The sequence below is a fragment of the Dermacentor albipictus genome, chromosome 1 (assembly GCF_038994185.2).
Source record: "Dermacentor albipictus isolate Rhodes 1998 colony chromosome 1, USDA_Dalb.pri_finalv2, whole genome shotgun sequence".
Taxonomy (NCBI): Eukaryota; Metazoa; Arthropoda; class Arachnida; order Ixodida; family Ixodidae; genus Dermacentor; species Dermacentor albipictus.
In genome coordinates, this window is record NC_091821.1 from 497,599,804 (window position 1) to 497,620,315 (window position 20,512).

The following is a 20,512-nucleotide window of genomic DNA, read 5'->3' on the forward strand; positions in this document are numbered from 1 at the left end:
GTGTACGATTCTTTTTTTCTGTTGTGTTTATGCACTGTGTGCTTACTTCTGACAGAATACAGTGGCCACGTACACAAAGCTTTCCGGTCGTAAGACGCTGTTTGCGAATGGCCAGCCACGTTCGATATTTCAAGCAAGTCCTTGATGACGAAGAGTACTGTGGTAAGAAAGTTTTCTGCGAATAACAACCAAGGTGCTTAGGGAGGCTAGCCCGCGGAAAGGAAAGAAACAACGCGTTGTTTCTAGTTCTAGCGCTCTGTGAACCGCGGTTCACAGAGCGCCTGAGCGCTGAACGTCTAGCTCACTCATACAGTAACACAAAGCAGAAAGCACACATATATTTTGTCTGTACGATACTGGTTCGGCCTCAAATGAAACATACCGCATTTATTTGGAACCCGCATCAGTCGTACCCCATTAACAAGCTCGAGTGAGTCCCTAACAAAGCAGCCTGCTTCATTGGCAAAAAAACTATCGAACGTCTAGCATCACTAGCATAATTTTTGTTTAAATCTGCTGTCATCAGAAAGTCGAAGCTGGATAAAACTTCTTTCTCATGTTTCCGAGCACTGCAGGTCGTCTTTCAGCGCATGCCACTCAATGCCCGCCCATCGTATCTCCCCGCGCCTTGATCGTCACATCAAAGCGCCGGCCGTTCTTGAGCGCACGAACTTTTTGAGTCACTCGCGCCTGTTCTTCGCTATATATCACTGGAATCTGTTAATGAAATTGGATCCATTCTAACTCATGATGAATTCCCAGTAAAAGTAAAACGCCAGTTTAGCGTACGCAAGTGCGTTTCTGTTGTTCATTCGTACAAGATGTCATTGCGTTCTTATGTTAATTTTTCTTTTCAACATACTGCAATGTTCCTTGCGCACGTGACGTCGTTTTATATAAACACCAAGTTGTTTGTACTGCTTAATTTTTTCTGTTTTTTTATTTTATTCACTATCTCCTGGAATGTGTAATTATTTTGCCAAGCATTTCCCACTTTATTTACTCATTGTAAGTACCCTGATTTTATTGCGATAACAATTACATGGGCAATCCAGGCGCATTTCTGCCGTTGCCGTCACCGCAATGTTCCGCACAAAGTCCAAGGGCGATAACAAAGTTACCGTGCGCCCCGTATGCTGGCATTCCTGTTTTTATTCTAAGAGGTATTCTGTGTTTGAAAGCTCGTACTGTGACTATCGTTGCTTTCTTTTAACACCCCTACGTAATGTCCGTATTGGCGTTTGGGGAATTGAATGAAAAAATGAGTCGCACTTTATTCAGATGAATTAGTGTTGGTGCGCTAAACATTCCTGTTAAGCAAGTGCGCATTTCGTTTCCCTGCAAATATCGTTGTAGGAATACCTGACGGTGGCCGACGAGCCGGTGCCGCCTTCCCTACATTCAATGTGGAAGAAAGGCGAAAGCGCATGAAGCGGAGCGGCGGGGCTGCGGCCCGTTCCCGAACGAGAGCGCGGGTCTCGTGGCTCGCACCACATGCAGGTGCGCGACGCTGATGATTACGGCGGATGAGAACTCGTGATGGCAAAGATAACGCTACAATCCAGAATGTAGAAAATCCATTCCGTGGAAACCCACAACGTGGATGAGGCCAACAAAAATTACAGTTTATAATCTTTAATAAAAACGAGGGTTCACTTAGGCCTCATTTCCTCCGCCATGGCAGTGTGGACGACCACCTATGTGAAGAAAATGTAGTGTAGATAACAAAAGTGCATTATGTGCTAAACAGAAGCCGACATGAAATCTCCTAACAGTGGTGTGAGGAAACTTGAAGAACCCTTTGTGCTGTAATAATCAGGACTGGCATTCAAAAGACATTAGGATAAAGAAACTTCCTAAAAATTCGTCGTTCGGGGGCCCGCCACTCAGCGTAGTGCTTTCATTGATCACGATTCAGTCGCTACGTCGCTGGCTAAACGATAATGACATTTGAGCAAGAGAAATGGTGCACTGAAGTTCACACAAAGATCAATTTGGCTTTATAGTAACATTCCCCAATACCATTGGGAAAATATTCTGAAACACAAAATGGTTCATGAAGATATAAAATTTCGCCTGCTTAAACCAAGAACGCGTTGTTATTTCATACGTCCGGCAGAGGAAAGGTCTCACTCCGTCTGGCGCATCATTAATGGTAGGTTCCATAATTTAAAGCTCTCCACATATATCGTCGCTTTTAAAAACACGACAATATGCTTAAAAACAGTAATAACCTTGCAGAACTTGCTCTTTTTTCCATCGACAGTCGCGGTGCCATTGTTTTGAATGATGACTTCAATTTCTTTGATCCTAGTCCGGTATGGTATGATATGGTACAGCTTTATTCAAAGAGGAATAGCTCGTCGGCCTATTAAGGGTAATGGAGTTGGGGAATTTGGAGATGGGAAAAGGGCCAGCCACCGAGGAAAACTTCTCCGCATGATTTATCCATGATTTCCGATTCCGCAGCAATGGGGAATAGCGCTTGCAGGACACTGTTGGCCTCCGCTGAGGGATGGATCGGATTTCTTCCTAGAAGCAGGTCACGTGCTCTCGGTGCTTTCGTCGGAGATCTGAATACTTTGAGCACGCCGACAGCAAGTGTCTGATGGATGGTGCAACTGCCGTTTGGCACGCTGGCCACCCCAGGAGGTAGCTCTGCCAATGTGTTGTCAGGAAGGTGCTTCATTTCCTTGCGTGCACGCCAGCATGCAAGTGCATCAGGCCTAAATGCATTACTGATGCGGGCCTTCTCTACGAGTACCTAACATTCGCGCGACAAGCCTGCAGGTAGTAGATCTTCCTTCAGCGCACGTTGCTACAGGCACGCACCGAGCTGTCATCTCTGTCATTGTTCTAGTAAGTATATATGTTAATTTGCGCCATGTTGCAGTGGCACAAGAGTTGGTACGTTGCTGCGGTGGCCTAAGGTTAGTATCGCGCTCTCAGCAGCGTGAGCCGCTTCGTTCCCTGGTACTGCGCAGTGATGGGTAATTCACCATGCCCGAATTTCTATTGTGTGCACCATGCGCAGCCTCCTGCTTGCCTCTGCTATCTTCCTTGCTATTGGGGTTAGCGTGGGGGGTACGTAATATGCGCATCATCACCTGACTTTCGTTATATATTCCAAATCGTGAAGCGCCTGGGCGTTCTTCGAGGGCTTCGTGTAGTGCGTCACGGACAGCCATGAGTTCGACCATGGGTACGTCTGGTGGTTCTTCATTACCAAATATGCACTCTTGGGTGTGCGTGGTTCCAGCATCGACGCGGTACATTCCAAATGCGACTTTCGTATCGTCGGGCCTCGTGCGGAAGGCAGCGTACACGTAAAAGAGAACGGCACATGAATTGGCTAGGCTCTCCATATGCTGATTTGCGCTCTGGGTGGCAGCGCGGGTCCCTGCGCCCTGATAGAGGTCCTGAGTCGACCAGTTGCGTATGTGTGCCTCGCACGGCAACGTTAGTGGTGCGGGTCCAACTCCGAACCCGGGGTTTCCTTAAGAGCGCAAAGGAGAGTGCGCTCCGAGTAGTAGCGTCGGAGGGCTGGTCTACATTATGCCACTTGATGTTCGATAACGTGTTGAAGTGGTGGTAGGTAATTGCGCATAGCGTCGCAGATAATGCAGCCGTCAGTGGCGTGGTAGCCCGGTGACAACGCGGAGTGTCTCGCTGTGGAGTACTTCCAGCTGCTGGACGTGTTACGTCAATCTATGCGCAAGCAGCAGCGTAGCCAGGACAAGCTGGCGGGCTGTCTTGGTGCGGGCTCATCTGAGGAGCCAGGATATTCGCCGTATCAAATGAAGGATCCGGGAGGTAAGTTGGACGTAACTGCCCGATCCATATCTCAGGCTGATCGTCTGCTTCTATCCGCGCAACCAGAATATTCATATAGCCTTCGGTCTCAGGGTGGATGGGCGTGCCCATGAAGTGTAAGGTAACTTTCTGCCAGCGTTCATCGTGGCTACGAATGGTGGTGTATCGGGTCTTTTTTGGGCAGGAACTCAACCCCGTGTTTTCCAGGAATGCATCGGTCATGTCCAAGGCTGTTTGTAGTGCCGCCACTTGATCGGTGATTTCTTCCTCGCAAGACGTCGACAGCGTAATGTCGCCCTCCCCCCGTCTGCGTAGATTGTAAAATACAGTTCAAGTTCATCCACTTCCTCGAACTGCCAGGCCAGGAGGGACATGAATATGTTGAAGGGCATCGGGGAAAATGTGGCTCCTTGGGACACGCCTACTGCATCACTACCGTCGTGTCGCCGGGCCCGGCATGCGGACTTCAAAGGCGCCCTCCAAGAAATTCTTCATGTGAAGTTAAGTAGGCGGCCATTTAGCCATGTCGCGCCAGCAGCGTCTATCACCGTTTCATGCGTCACAGTATTAGATGTTTTCTTTAATTCAGCTGCTGCAAAGAGATCGAGTTCTAAATCCTGGTTACGACGAGGTAGGTGCGTAGTATTGCACAGAAGGTAGAAACTGTCGTGCTTACACAGGCCTTAGTGGAATCCGGTCCCAAGCGGATGAAACCATCCCGTTGTCCCCAGGTAGTAGGCGATGCGAGTCAATATCGTGCGCTCCAACACATTGCACAAGACGGACGTGAGTGAGATGTGGTGCAGGAGTGTCAAATGGTCAGGTGTCTTTCCAGGCTCAGGAATAGGCGCCACCACCGAATGCCTCCAGTCATCGGGCAGTACGCCTGTGGTCCAGACGTCGTTGATCAGCTTCAGAAGATCATTCAGATGGTTATCATCTTGATTCAAAAGAGCCGACCATATTACGCCGTCTCCGCATGGTTCACTTCGCCTGTTGGCAGTATGTAGGGCGGCACCAATTCTGTCTAGGTAAAGCGGGGATTTTCGCACTGTTCGGAGAGTACCGGGTATCGTTCTTACAAACTGGGCTCTGTGAGTTCTGCCGGTTGTGAAAAAAAGAGCATGTGACGCCTCATACTGGAACTTGAGTGCTGTTAAACCGGTGACTGGCAATTTATCTTCCTTGTTCGGTGGCGCTCGCCTCCGCTTCCGCTGTGATTGATGGCACGAAAGGTAGACCCCATATTCTACAAACCCGTTCGTTCGTTGAAAGAAGCGCAGTGCTCTTCCCTACAGTTCCGGTGAAGTTTGCGGGTATAGCGCCGTGCGGTACTAGTGAGCCGGTGAACTTTGAGTAAGTTTTTGTAACAACGACTCTTGGCGCGGTAGCTCGTTTGAAGTCGGTTTCTGCAGTCCCACAAGTTCAGTAGATGGGTGTACGGTGTTCATTTTAAGACCCCGTGCACCTTGGCAGCTGGTCCGCTGCAAGCGTATCGCCTAAGGCAGTGACTTTTCCCTGGAGGCTGCCCAATGAATGCTGCGACTTTGAAGGTTCGGTTGGCGGCTTTATAAAAGTGATCCAGATCGGTTAGTGGTCCCTACCCATACTATCTGGGTGACGTCGCCATTCCCGCAAAAGTCCTGGTGGCACCCAAGTCAGGTCAGGTGTTGTGTTGCACTTCCGCGGGTGTAGTGCATGATGAGTTGGGTAGTTAAGATCGTTCTGCAGAAGCAACTTGGCTCGTTCCACTGAACCTACCAATGCGGTTCCTCGAACAGAGACCTTGCCGTAGCTCCACCCTGTATGGAGCGTGTTGAAGTCCCCCGATTAGCAGCCGCTCTCTTGGGTAATGGTTTTCAAGGGCGGCTATCCAGTCGAGTTTACCAGGATAGAGCCTGCACGTATCGGGCCACAGGCTCTACTAACACATGATGTTAGAGCGACTGCCCAGTTTGCATCAAACGGCCAAGACTTCTTGGTGCGTTGTGCAGTAAGTGGACTTGTCAATTTGTATTTGTGGCACTGAGTTGTGCACAAACACTGCAGCTTGGGCGTCGACGTCCGCCTGTCTTGCGGCTATTGTCATGTTGTATACTCGGTTGGAAGTAGCCAGTCCAGATTCGTATGTTCGCAGACTGGCCTCGCGTTTCTTGCAGCTGAAACACTTTTGAGTAGCCCGTCTATGAGAAAAGCAAGTTCAGCTCCGGTACGCGCGTCCTGAGTCCACGACAGTTCCATCGGAGAACTGCTGGGGACTCGGGGGGCTGGGGAGCTAAACCATGATTTCGGAAGTTACAGCAAGGGAAACACGAGACGAAGAATGTGACAACACGAAACGGTTGTGTTGCACCGTCAGACCGCGTGGGGCTTCATTGCTTTGTGGAAGCCATGGTGGCAATCACAGGTCTACGGTCGAACGCTAGCCCCCAAGAGAGCTGTCGTAGCGCGTTCTTGCTGAGCCGTGAGAGCTGCGGTTACCGCTTCAGGTATCATCTTAGCTAGGGATTCCTTGCCTGAATTCTGTAGGTGCCGTCCGGCTGCTACTCTTTTCATTCTTGTGAAGGCGGTGTCTTGCACTTTTGCCCCTGCCGTTGGTTCAAGACCGAGTTGTTCGACTTTCGCTGCACGTGTTGTTCAGGTGCATCATGCTGTTGCACCTGCTTCTCTTGACATCCACCTTCGTCTGGACTGGTTGTTCGTGCTCCTTTGTCGGCCTGAATCCACTTGGTTTCCACCTCGTACGCATTTCTTGCTTTAGCTTACTGTGATATTAGTTCTTTCATGGCCGCTTCGATGCGACAAATTCCTGCTTGCAGTCGGCCTAGCTGCAACGATTCCGCGTCTATAGTAGTTTCGGCATGTATCTGGGCATCCCTGCCAATGCATTAGAATATCCTAGCAAATCATTTTACCAACATAATAGAGTACATACGGGGCCTGCTTGTAGACGGCATATTGATATTTATTGTTCATACAATAGCTTTGTTTTAGAATTTTATCTTTTTCTATTCTTTCATGATGTAAGTTCATTATTTACAACTGTTTTCTCTAATGTACTACTTAATACTCTCCAGTTCTGTCTTTGTGCAGCATGTCTTTTGTTTGCCTTGTATTCCCAGTACAGTGTTTTCTTTTGTGTGTGTTTTTCCTGCAAAATGCTGGTGCTTACTGGTGTACATAACGCAGCTCATCGCAATGTACCTTTCTCTTTACACAATCTCTCCCGCGAGGTCTGTAAAGTAAGTTTAATTAAATATATAATTAAGTAATTAAATATTACACTTTCTTAATCGGTGTCCCAGAAGTTTCGCTATTCACAGGGAGTGTTTCAACTGTCAGAGCTGTCACGGTAGAGTGGCTACGGGAGTCATATTGCTTGTGCCTGGTCCTAGTTTCGTCCGGCATCTCAATCTGCCGGATCTTTTTCTCTGGTTAACCTCCCTGCCTTTCCCTTTTCCTCTCTTTCTCTCGCAACCTGCCACGCGAGCGATGTGTTTTCGTCAATTTTCTCGATTTGCTTTCTCTGACGATCTTCGTGGGACATGTTGCGTCAATGCACAGTTGGCCAGCCTCGTTGCGCAAGCGACAGTGAGGACTGGAGGCTGGGCAGCGTTCGTTACCATTAGAATGAGGTGTGGCGCACAACGCACATCCACCTGTATGGGGGCATATGTCCGCCTTGTGGCCAGGCTGAGTACAGTTTTTGTACACCAGGACGCGCGGCACGCATGGGTGGGTCGGCAACAACTGTCCGTTGTACTTTATGCGCTGATGCATTAACTGTATGTCCACGGTGACTGCCATTGTGCCGCTATTTCACATGCGGCGCACCGCCACCACGCTCCCTTTTGCCGAATAGATCGAGCGCAGTAGACTTTCTTCATTCTCCTCGGGCGCTGTGCAGTAGATGACGAGGTGGCACATGCTCGCGCTTGGGGCGCAGTGAACGGTTACGGTCATTGATGGTAGTCCCGGCCAGTCGATCTTTTTCAGTCCATTCAGAATGTATGAAGCCTGCTTTTAGTTATAGATATGAATCTGGATCGTGTTGCTGAAACGCTCACGTTTCCACGCCAGGTGCGGCGTCAAGCGTCCTGTGAGCGATAGGGCAGCGAGTGCACTTTCCACCACGTGAAGCGGGGGCGCCGAGTGTCATTCAGCGGGGCGACGTGTGAGTATCGTCCTTGCTGATGTGTGCCTCTCTTGATGAGCAGTGATTTTGGGGACTTCAGAACGGCGTCTCTTGCTTGGAACGTCAAACCACGGAGCGTTCTTCTCTGCTGCGCCCGGTGGCCATTCCGCCTGCTAGTTCGAAATCACCGCCTCAGTGGTCGCGAAGTACGCGTCTCTTTGTCGGAATCCTCCTTCGTTCTGAGACCCTTCCTTTCGCGCGAATCTCCTCAAACAAGGGCCATGGGCTGATAGTCGGTCACGTTCTTCTCGGTGGGTGCTTTTGTTGTTCTTGCTGATGTGGGAAATTGGCTCTCCAGTACAGCGTCCGCTTCTATACCGACAGTCCCGGCGGCTATAGTGTGTGGAGAATCGGCGTTCATGGCGTCTGTTAGTGGCCCAACGGAGTGGCCCAACGCTGACCAATGTTCAAAAAAAATTTTGAACCATTGACGAGATAGCTAGATGTCTTCTGCTTCTGAGGTGGAAACAGTGTAGAAGTACATTCGCTGGAGCCAGATAAGCGTCTATTCGAATGCGGAGCGCAGTGCGCATGCAGCAGTCACTGACATGGTTTGCCTCGGCTTCCTTTTCTGATCCTGCAAAATCTGTTGATACCCTTCCTGCAGCAAATAATTTTGTTCGTCGGAAATTTTATTGCGGCACATTTCTAGCATCTTCAGAATCACAAACTGCATGCAGACGAAGAACAGATGCACAAGTTCGCATTCATCAGTGAATTGTTTTTCATGTTGACACAAAGTAGATAAGGCGCTAAAATATTCTAAAGTAACGTTAATATGTCTTAACTAGCATACTTGAAAACCACTTAGCCAGCATTCTGAAAAATATACCTGATATAAAGCGTTATGAACAAAGCAATGAAAGAAGTAAAATAGCCACGTGATTACATATTGACGCCTGGAGCATGCACCCATCCATTCACCTTTCAACTCGTCTCATTTAAACATCAGAAATATATTATATAAACTTGCATCACAGCTCCGAAAATAAAGTGTTTGAAGATTTGTCTGGATAGTTTTCTTTATCATTGTTTTCATCGATGCTGTTGCTTTTGATGCTCTACCTTCCCGTATACATAACGCCTAAAGGTGTCCTTCGAGCGCTGAGAACTTCACGTGACGTTAGGACACATACTCTGAGCGGTAAAAACTGCCCTGAATACTGTTGCTTTGACTTTGTTGGTGCGCCATGGCTCCAAAGCCGTTGCGGCCACAACTTAGGCAGTCTTCCTTGTGCTCTTGTCCAGGTAACGCTGTTCTTACCCTTGCGATATGACCGGCACTATTCCTAATAACCTTCAAAGCAAGCAGCCTTTATAATGTAGGTGCAATATTCCCTATAAAATATTGTGAGCTAGTCCCCAATTCCTTCGAAGTTGATGAAAGTATCGCCTTTGTCTCCTAACCTAAAAAGAAAGTGGTCTTATCTAATTAAACTTGCACAAAAATTATTTGCTGTGTAAAATTATAGTGTGACGAAGTTAATGCTGCCTCCAATTGATCGCTTTCGAGCACTCGTTCCAGCAATGCGCGTTGCGTTGGCTTAGCCAGAATCGAAAGCTTGGAACACATTCAGTTGTCTCATTCAGGGCACTGCGTTCCTGCTCAGAGTGCCAGGAGTTGCTGTAATCTTTGAGCTTGGCGCGCGACCAAGACCCGGAAGAATTCTGGTGGCGTGGCTACTCTGATTGCGTTCAGAGCAGCTTAATGTACGCATCTATACTAGGCTCAGATTTGCTGCAAACTGAATCGGATGGAGCGGTGCACATTAGTCGAATGTACCATCAGTCCTAGTTGAGAAAGCATGTTAGCGTACTTACCTCCTACGACGAAGAGTCCTACGCAGACGGCATAAGTGGACTGCAGTGTGTTGGACAGTTCCGCGATAGAGTACGAACAGAGAATGGCAGCCGGCGCGAAGCAGGCCACGATGAGAGCCAAGACCTCTGAAGAAATAGGACACGCAACAAATATACTAGAAACTTAAGTTGTGTTCCAGTTTCTCTATTGCTGCCAATAATGATTTCTGTAAGTGTACAATAGAAAGATTAAATAAAATTGAGCGAGGCCAAATTAGAAAATAATTGCCCCTATTTTTTTAGCCAAATTACGGCTGTAAATGCGAAGTCAACATATCTATTCCCAGCGGTGGACCTTTCTTGGATGGGCCCCGCCTTATCTGCCGGTCTCTCCTCTGCACCGTGCTGCTGTCAGTTGTTGGAGACTGCGGTTGTGCTTCACACGTCTGTGGTATACGAGCAATGAAGTGTGATTCGTTTTCTATGCAGCAAGGGATGAACACCCATCCAAATTCACAGGGAAATGCAGCTCACGTAAGGGGGAAGGTGTCTCGCTTTGAGGAGTGCGAGGTGGTAGTGTTGCGAGTTCGCAAGAGGCCGTGAAGACTTGCATGACAATGAGCCTTTGGGTGGGGAGGCCGCGTGCGTCGCTGACTGTTGACATTTCCCGTGTGGATGCAATGGTGAAAGCAGATCGGCGTCTGCACCTCACTGACATTTCCAAGGAGCTTGGCATTTCGCATGTGAGTGTTTACGACATCGTTCACGGGTCCGTAGGCTACCGGAAGTTGTCATGTCGATGGGTGCCTAAGCAATTACATGACGTGATGAAAGGCAAGCGATTGATTGCTTCACTGAATAATCTGCAACGGTATGCCGACGAGGGTGAAATTTAACCGGACCGAGTTTTTAGTGGCGATGAAACGTGGATACTGCATTTTACGCCCGTGTCGAAGTAGCGGAGCATGGTATGGCAACATCCTGGTTCGTTTGTGACAAAAAATACCGTTGAGTGCCCTATGCTGGAAAAGTGACGTAAATGGGTTTCTGGGATCGCCGAGGACGGCTACTGCTGTGTTTCATGCCACAAGGTGCAACCATCAGTCGCGATAGTTGTTTTACCACACTATCCCGTCTGCTGGTTGCCATCAGGCGAAAAGGCCGACGGATTCTCGATGTGGACAACACGGTTATCCTCCACAACAATGCGAGGCCACATCTGGCAATCAGAACCACCAACCTGCACCGGCCATTTCACTGGTAGAGTCTGGACCACCCACTATGCAATCCGGACTTCACCCCTAGTGATTTCCAAGTTTTTGGTACCCTGAAGTTCTTGGCAGGACAGTGATTCACGTGCAACGATGAAGCCAAGACAGCAGTCCCACGGTGATTCCACAGTCAGCCAGACGAGTTCTACCTCAGGGGCATGTTAAATTTTGTGCTGCGATGAGAGAAATGTCTGAACTGGTAGGGGGACTGTGTGTAAAAAGAGTGTAAAGTACGTAGAATAGCCCGTATATATGTAATTACATGTACCTGCCTTGTTTTGACTAATGAAGCATAAGAGATAAGAAATAAGACTGTTTAATTCACTACCGTGGTATTTAGTGGTCTATTTCGAAACAGTTTGCAAACCCTAAAGACGACGCCAGCGTCGTTCCTGAATTCTGACTATCGAGCTAGCCGCGAGCTACAAGACCTGTCCCCGTTGCATGAACTTTTAGCCGAGACGTCTGGAAAAGCCAAGGCCAAGTAAGCAACCAGGAAAACTGACCCACCATCCCTTGCAGCCATCGTACTGAAACAGCCCAGCGAATTAATTTTGTGGAGCGTTGTTGGACGACCCGGAAACTGTGCTCGAAACTTTCGAAACGTTCTCAGCCTCCAACAACATGACCTCTCGGGTAAAGCCGCGCCTTGTATAATTTTCCTTGGAAGACGTCGTGAGCTCTTGGGTCGAGAGCCGGAATTCCACACTTACAATGTGGGACTAGTTCCGCGGCAGCTTCCTTATGGCCTTCTTGAGCGTTGGCCGAAAAGAAAGGGTCGAAATTATATTGGAAGCCCGAGTGCAGATGCCGAATGGGAACGTTGCCATCTTTACAGAAGAGATGACCCACCTTTCCCGCCACGCCGTCCAGGAAATGTCCGAATAGAAGAAAGTTCGCCTATTCATGCGTTGTGTGAAGCAGGGACTTGTCGACGGAATGATGGTGAATCCACCAAAAGTCAGCCAAGACATTTTTCTGAGGCCACTAACATAGAGAAAACACTAACTGAAACGCGTAACAAGCAGTAGAACCACCACATGTTTATGACAAACTACTCCGAAGTTCAATCACTGGGTACAGGCGACTCGTGTGAGTCCGTCAGAACGGTTCTGCGGGAAGTGCTTATCCTATACAATAACGATGTGCGTCCACGTTTTGTTCCTTCAAGTTTATCCATTAGCTCTTCCGTCAGTGTAACACTAAGCGCAATGCAATCATGAATCTTGTGCTTAACAAGTTTTCTTCATCGTATCCTTGAGTGGCTTCAATTGCTGACATCGTACGCGAGGAGATCCAGCAGTAACTAGAAGTACCTGAACCACCGCAGCCTCAGCCAGAAGCGATAAGCTACGCCGCTGCCACCTGCCAACACATACCCACTCTGCGGCCACGTCAGGCCATGCAGCAATGCGGCCGGAAGCCGCCGTCTCCAGCCCGCCCACCTGTCCGCCCACGCAGCACCCCAAGGACGACACACATATGGAGTGCCCCCGACCACGGCCCGCTGTGATTTCACTTCGTAGAAGCGGGCTACGTGTACCACCGGTACGCATACCGCGAGCCGGGACTACGAGGCTCGCTGTGAACGCACCGCGCCCGATGCAATGCGAACGACTACATGAGATTATCCACTACATCGCAGCCACTCAGATGAGATTGTGAAAGCCTTCTCATTTGCCGTCGCAGTACGCTAAATGTAACCGCAGGGCCGATCATATTGCCACGTAGTGTTACTTGTCTTTGTCGAGGGTCCCTGCAACAAAGTTGTGTTTTCTCTCCATGCTGGACCGGCACGTCGCTCATCCTTATGAGATTCTTGTTCGTAACGTTGCATTAGTGCGTTCGCGTCGAATGCTTTTGATTGACCGCGCATGTGTATAAATACTCGCCTAAGTGTCAGAACGCGGGTTATTCCCGCGCCGATGCTCGACAGTGGCTGCCCGACCCACCGCCACACTAGTTTCCTAACCGGGCACAAGCTTGCCGTAAGAAAACATGTTTCAAGGTCTCTGTACTGCTGTCGCTGTAGAAGCACTGTCGCGTTACACGCGACATTTTGGTGGAGCTGCTGGGTACAGTGTCCGTGTTGAGGACACCCCTGGTATCCCATCACGGCAGCCCGCTGTGAGAAAACCTCGTAGAGTACACCGGAGCGGACGACGCCAACAAAACCTGCATCCTGAATACGGTCGCATTACGACGGCGCCCGAGGCAAGCAGGAGACGTTCACTACAATGAATCACGCTCCGAATGCGGCTCCGGTCATCTTGCAGCCGCCACGTGAGCCCTCCCGATTCCATAAGACGTCATATGAAGATGCGAAAGATTGGCTTGAATATTTCGAGCGAGTAGCTGCCTTTGGCAACTGGGACACCGAGGCCAGTCTGCGTCATCTCTTCTCACTTCATGACTCGGCGAAAACTTGGTATGTGAACCGAGATTCATCATTTACCACATGGGCCGCATTCAAGGCCATGCATCTGCAGGCCTTCGCAAGGGCCCTATGTAAGGAACGAGTAGAGCTGATGTTGCAGTCAGGAAGGCAGGCAGTAGCCTAATGGAAGCGTGGCTGGTTTCGCTTAAGAAATGACGCGGTTGTGCCGTAGCAGGGACCCCAACACGCCAGAATAAAATAAGATGGGCTTCTAATGAGCGACGCAAAAGTGACGAAAAAGTGAGGTAAAAGCGACGTAAAACTTTCCACTGGACACAGGAAGCATTCGGGGTAGCTACAGGCGGCATTGGCAGTCATGCAGTCTCAAGTTGCGACTGACACCGCGGCTGCTCACGGTCTCCCGCGCGTGCCAAGTGCAGAGTTGCACACATTCAGCCAACCATCCTTTTGCAAGGCGCCGTCCAGCTGCAGATTCGAAACAACTGGCCGTCATGCTCGGCCACTTTCACCTAGTCGTTCCCGAGCAAGGAGCAGCAATGCAAGGATGAGCAACATCTGGAAAACTGGGGATCACCACCACCTCTGCTTTTATTAGGCGAAGCCGGCCACGTTTACCGACAGTGTCATTTCCGAGACCTCGGACTGCGAAGATTTTCACTGCATGGACCATTGACAGCGTCCTCAAGAAACCCAGTGGTACATGGCTAAGACGGAGAGTGGAGGGCCTCGCTCCTGACGCTTAGAGTCCCCTCGGCAATTTACCTCGTCCCATTGCCAACAACGCAGCCACCCGTGGGAGGTTTTCTAGCCCCCGCAGTGGAAATTGAGAGTGGTTGCTTTAGGAGTTGAGGTAGCTGAGCGTCGAATAAGTCAATAATTTTTCCTTCATCGAACCATCGGCGACTCCGCGACCATACGTGCCGATTAAATTCGACAGCAAGGACGTGAAGCAATGCCAACCAAAGATGGGACGAAGACACACACAGCTGAGCCAATAGCGACGGCACAGCACCTCGATCTCAATTCGACGACACCATGTCACTCCGACTCGATGACACACCGCCGCCAAGACAAGATGACGCCCAAGCACGAGTCTATGTCGCAAGGTACGTCCGAGTCGTTACGCCGCCGCACAGACTCTACATTACAACGCACCTGCAACTGTAAAAGACGGAACAGTAAGGCCGCATTGCCAGTATCGGATGTGCAAGGTCTCATCGAGGGCCATAAAATTACAGGGCTAGTGGACACGGGAGCAGACTATTCCGTCGGTCACCGTTAAGCTGAAGAAAGTGCCAACCAACTTGCAACGCCCACTGATTCGCATGGCTGGCGGTCACATTATCACTCCGATCGGAAGGCGCACGTCAATAATTACAGTGCGTGCCCATAGGTACCTGGTGACGTTCGTTGCTCTCAAACAGTGCTCCTCGACGTCATTCTTGGGATTGACTTCTTAACAGAGAACGGCGCAGTGATCGACCTAAGGACGAACTTTATAGCATTTTCTGCTGCCCATGCCCTACCGACTAACGTAAACGCCGCACACACTGTCTCACTACATATTGTCGGCGACCTTGGAAATCTGCCACCCTATGTAAGCATTGTCGTTCCCCTGAGCGCTGAGCATGCGCGCGATATTGAGGATGTTATTGAAAGCAAACAATGCTTGCTTTTTGACTAGAGTGTCACGATAGCGCGGAGCATCGGCAGACTCCAGAAAGGACAAGTTTACGTCGTGCTTAACAAACTGTAGAGGACACAAACAACGGCTTAACAAAGGAACCTGCGTGGCTTCTTTAGAAAAAATTGCGTGCTCCATTGACGTTGTCGCACTCGATGAAGCATATTCAGCAGTGACCCTACAGCAGTCAAAATCGTTGCCCCAAATCGATTACACGTTGGATTCCACGCGGATCATTTTTCTTGCATGGACTTGAAATGCGGATGCTGGCAAACTTGAATATACGAAAGAGATCGGGACATGACTGCTTTTTTTAACGCCGGACGGGCTCTACGAGTTCAGAGCGATGCCATTTGGCATGTGCAATGCACCCGCCCACGTTGCAAAAGGTATGCACACCCTGGGCACGCCTGAAATGGTGCACCTGCTTCGGGTATTCGGGTATGTCGTTGTTTTTCCTTAAACTTTATAGAACGAAACTTTACAGAATGCACTACATGGTTTAAGTGCAATCTAGGCATGCGGTCTGACATCATTACCTGCAAAAATGCCGGTTCCCTAGAAGTTAGGTTCCTTAGAAGAAGTTACGTTCCTTGGTCCCTAGTAGACAGTAAAAGCGTTCGCCCCGACCTTGGCAAAACAGCTGTGATTCAAAACATTTCGCCACCAACTGATAAGAAAGGTTTGCGGACGTTCTTCGGACTGCACGTCTACTGTCGCCACTTCGTACCAAAATTCTCGAATCGCCGAGCCGCTCATACGTCTAACGAAGAATAACGCCGATTTCACAAGTGAAAGAGCGCCCATTGAGGTGTTTAAGACACTTCAGCGCCAACTGTAGTCGCCGCCAATCCTGTAGTCGCCGTCGTCCATTTTGACGACGCTGCCGAAACATTAATTCACACCGACGGAAGTGGTATCAGTCTCGGCGCAGTACTCATGCAGAAGAGTAACGGCCAAGAAGGTGCCCTTGCTTATGGCAGCCGGTGTTTATCCGAAGCGAAGACAAATTATTCTAAATGTAAAAAAGGATGCCTTGCCATATTATGGGCGGCGTCAATATTTCTCCCCATCTTTGCAGGGGGCCCGTCAACATTGTCGCCGACTACAACGCCAAACGTTGGCTTGCGAACCTTCTAGACTCCTTGCCCGTGGGAGCTTAAGGTTGCAGGAAGTTTCGTTACATATGTATTCAAGACAGGATGAAACCATTCCGACACTGACTGCCTGACATGAGCAGCTGTAGACACGACGTCAAAAGACACCAACAATGACGAGTCCTTTCATTGTATCGTCACTCATGTCGACTTTGCTCAGCAGCCGTACGAAGACGTTGAATTACAAAACCTCATTCGTTACCTTCAGCACCGGTAAAATGCATTGATTGTATACCCTCCTTTTCAATGATAATGGTAAGCTTCCAGCCAGGAGCCCACAATGTCTGCCGCATGCGATCCAACCTATTTTTATTCCATGAATTTCCTTCTCATGACCACTGTTCCCTGTGATTAATTGACATAGGTAAACGTACTCCTTCACAAACTCTTGAGGCTATCTGGCGATCCTGAAGTCTTGTTCCCTTGCTCGGGTATTCCTCATCATTCATCATGTCTTGTGCATATCAATCTTTAACCCGACTCTTGCACGCTCTCTGTTAAGGTGCTGAATAATTGCTGTAACTCCTCTGCACCATTGCTGAATGGAACAATGTCATCGGCAGACCGAAATTTGCTCACATATTAGCCGTCGATGCTTACTCCTAAGCCTTCCAAGTTTAATAGCTTGACTACTTCTTCCAAGCACCCAGTGAATAACATCGGAGAGATTGTGTCTCCTTGTCTGACGCCTTTCTTTATAGGTATCTTCCTACTTTTCGTGTGCATAATTAAGGTAGCTGTAGAATCTCTGTAGATATTTTCCAAAATATTTACGTAGGTGGTCCGTGCTCCTTGAATACGCAATGTCTCTATGACTGCTGGTATCTACTGAGTCAAATGCTTTTTGGTAATCTACGAAAGCCATATAGAGAGGCACATTGTACTGCGCGGAATTCTCAATTATCTGTTTTATTACATGGATGTGATTCATTGTACATTATCCCTTCCTGAAGCCAGCCTCTTCCCTTGGTTGGCTCAAGTCCAGTGTTACCCTTATTCTATGGCAAATTACCTTGGTGAATATTCTATATAACACTGGGCGTAAGCTGACGGGCCTAAAATTTTTCAACTCTTTAACGTCTCCCTTTTTTGTGGATAAGTACAATGCTTCCATTCTCCCAGTTTTCTGGGACCCTTGCTGTCAATAGACACTTCGTATAGAGAGCGGCCAGTTTTCCATGCAATATGTCTCCTCCATCTTTTATTAAATTGACAGTTATTCCATCTTCTCCTGCCGTCCTTCGTTTCATGTCTTGCAAGGCCCTTCTGCCCTCATCGCTAGATATAAGAGGTGTTTCTGTATCCTGTTAATTGCTGTTTCGAATGGTGGTGTCCTGACTCCCCTGGATACTGTACAGGTCAATATAAAATTCTTCCGCTGCTTTTACTACACCTTCGAGACTGCTGATAACATTACCCTGATTATCGTTCGGTGCAAACATCTTCGTTTGTCTTATGCCAAGTTTTCTCCTCACTGATTTCAGGCTGCGTCCAATTTTACGGCCTCTTCAGTCTTTCTCACGATATAATTTCGAATATCCCTTATTTTTGCCTTGTTGATCAGTTTTCACAGTTCGCCGAATTCTATTTTATCTCTCGAGTTGGATACTTTCCTTGGTTGTCACTTCTTTATTAGGTCCATTGTTACTTGGGAGAACTTGCCTACTGGTTGCGTTGGTGTCTTGCCTCCCACTTCCATTGCTGTCTCTGAAGCCAGCCTAGTTACGGTTTCATTCGTTACCTCTATGTAATCTTCATTTCTAATATCATCTCTCTAATGACGACTTCAATACGAAATTGGGGAAAAAGCAAGCTGGTAAACAAGCAATTGAAAACTATGGCCTCGATTATAGGAACATTAGAAGAGAGATGCTGGTAGAATTCGCAGAAAGGGACAAGCTGCGAATAACAAACACCTTTTTCAGGAAGCGTAGCAAGAGAAATTGGACATGGAAAAGCCTTATGGGGGGGGACAAGAAATCAAGTTGATTTCATACTTTCTGCCGACTCCAGCATAGTGCAGTATGTAGAAGTGATAGGCAGGGTAAAGTGCAGTTATTATAGGTTAGTGAGGGCTGGGATTCACCTGAATATTAAGAGAGAAAGAGTAAAATTGGTGAAAAAGAAACAGGTCAACCTAGAGGCCGTAAGGGCAATGGCAGACAAATTCAAGCTGGTATTTGCAAACAAATACGCAGCCTTAGAACAGAGAGATGAGATATTATTGTGGCCTTTCTAACTAGAACGGCAGTAGAAAAGACATAATCTCAGTGAGACGGGCGTCGTCCGCCATTTTATTCTAACTTCTTTGTCCTCATTTCTCCCTTAGCCCACTTCTTCGTCTTCTTTCATGCATCCACCGCAGACCGCTTCGATCATTTATAAAATAAGTTAGAGGGCCTAGTAAAAAACCAATTTCCAAACGAGATGTTTATGAATTACTCCATCTAATACCTTAGTAAAGCTGGAAATAAGCAAGCTAAGAATCTTAAACTGTGCGTAAAACACTCTGTTGGAGCTTCACACAAATACTGTTTGCCGAAACCACCTTGGGCCCTTGTTTGTCACAACAAAAGACAGCTAGATAGGAAGTAAACGGCATATGCTGCCATATGCTGTCGCTGATGTCCGCGGGCCAATCATCGGCGCTGGTTTTCTTTGGACGTTTAACCTTCCCGTCGACCTTCGCAACTGTCGCCTTCTTGACTCCTCAACGAACCTGTCCGTACAAGGAATCACCACGTCTGCACCACCTTTGTGTCTCGTACAAGCGCACACGCAAGTACCGAAACATCCTGGAAGAATGTCTACAGCTGTTCGAACCCCCCTCGCCAGATCGTCCAATAGTGCACAACGGCAGGCACCACATTGCGACTAAAGGACCACCAGTATACGCACGACCTCGCCGTTTAGCACCAGACCGTCTGAAAATTGCAAACGAAGAATTCGAGCACATGTTCGAGTTGGGCTTCGTTCGACCTTCCGCTAGCCCTTGGTCATCTGCTTTACGCATGGCGCACAAGAAGACGGGTGATTGGCGACTGTGTGGCGATTACCGCACCCTAAACAAAGTGACGATCAGCGACAGGCACCCTATACCCCACACACACGATTTCACCGCATGGCTTTATAGTTGCTGCATACTTAGTAAGGTAGATCTAGCAAAAGCCGACTATCAGGTTCCGGTCAAGTCTTCCGACATTCCTAAAACCGCAATCATTACCCCTCTTGGCATGTTTGAATACGTGCACATGCGATTAGGCCTCCGTAACACCGCTCAAACATTTCAGTGGTTCGTCACTCAAGTACTCCATTGCCTGACTTGTTGCTTCGTCTATTTAGACGACATTCTTGTATTCAGTGACTCTGCTGTTTAACGCGAATCTCACCAACATAAGGTGTTTGAACGCGTCCGTCAATATGGCCTGGTTGTAAACATCTCGAAGAGTGAGTTTGGCGTTGCTTCTCTCAATTTCCTGGGCCATCGAGTAGATGAGCATGGCATCCAACCCGCACCATTCCGTGTCCAAGCCATTAAAGATTTCCCACGTCTATCTTCCACCACGCAATTACGGGAATTTCTGGGCCTCATCAATTACTACCGCTGTTTCATTCCTTGTTGTGCTTCAACTTTGCAGCTTCTGCACATTCTACTCTCTGGCACACCACGAGCTAGCACGCGTATCTCATTGACTAATGCTCCTGGATCTGCTTTTGTCTCTGCCAAGAAGGCCATTGCTACCACTACTCTACTGGCCCACCCGCAACCAGACGCTCCAATGTCCGTATGGTGGATGCGTCTGACGTAGTTGTTGGAGCCGTGTTTCAAGAGCTGCTTCGCAAGACATGGCAGCGCATATCTTTCTTTTCAAGGAAGCTGACACTGCAAGAAACCCGCTGCAGCAATTTGGGTCGCGGATTGCTAGGAATCTACCTGGCAGTCCGCCCTTTCCGTCACAATGTCGAAGGGCGTTAGATATTTATTCTTACCGACCACAAACTGCTTATTTATGCTATTACCTCGAACAGTTATTCCCACACTCTCCGCGAAATTTGCCAGCTTGCATGTATCTTCGACTTCACTACTGATATTCTTCCTATCACTGGTGCCGAAAATCCCGTTGCTGACGCTCTGTCACGTATTCAAATAAATGCAAGCCAAGTAAATCGTTCCGGCATTGACTTCGCCCGCCT

General features: G+C 48.5%; 1 protein-coding gene across 9 annotated transcripts in view; it reads right to left on the reverse strand.

The window, feature by feature from the left end:
- Window positions 1-20,512, reverse strand: part of LOC135908829 (phospholipid-transporting ATPase ABCA3-like) — a 324,046-nt gene that overhangs the window by 84,426 nt on the left and 219,108 nt on the right. For 8 of the 9 annotated variants that reach the window (XM_065440659.1, XM_065440663.1, XM_070532569.1 and 5 more), the window contains one exon: window positions 9,830-9,955. The exons of the other annotated variant lie outside the window; for it this stretch is intronic. In XM_065440659.1, coding sequence (XP_065296731.1) covers window positions 9,830-9,955 — 126 coding nt within the window. The remainder of the gene's footprint in view (window positions 1-9,829; window positions 9,956-20,512) is intronic. 9 annotated transcript variants of the gene reach the window in all.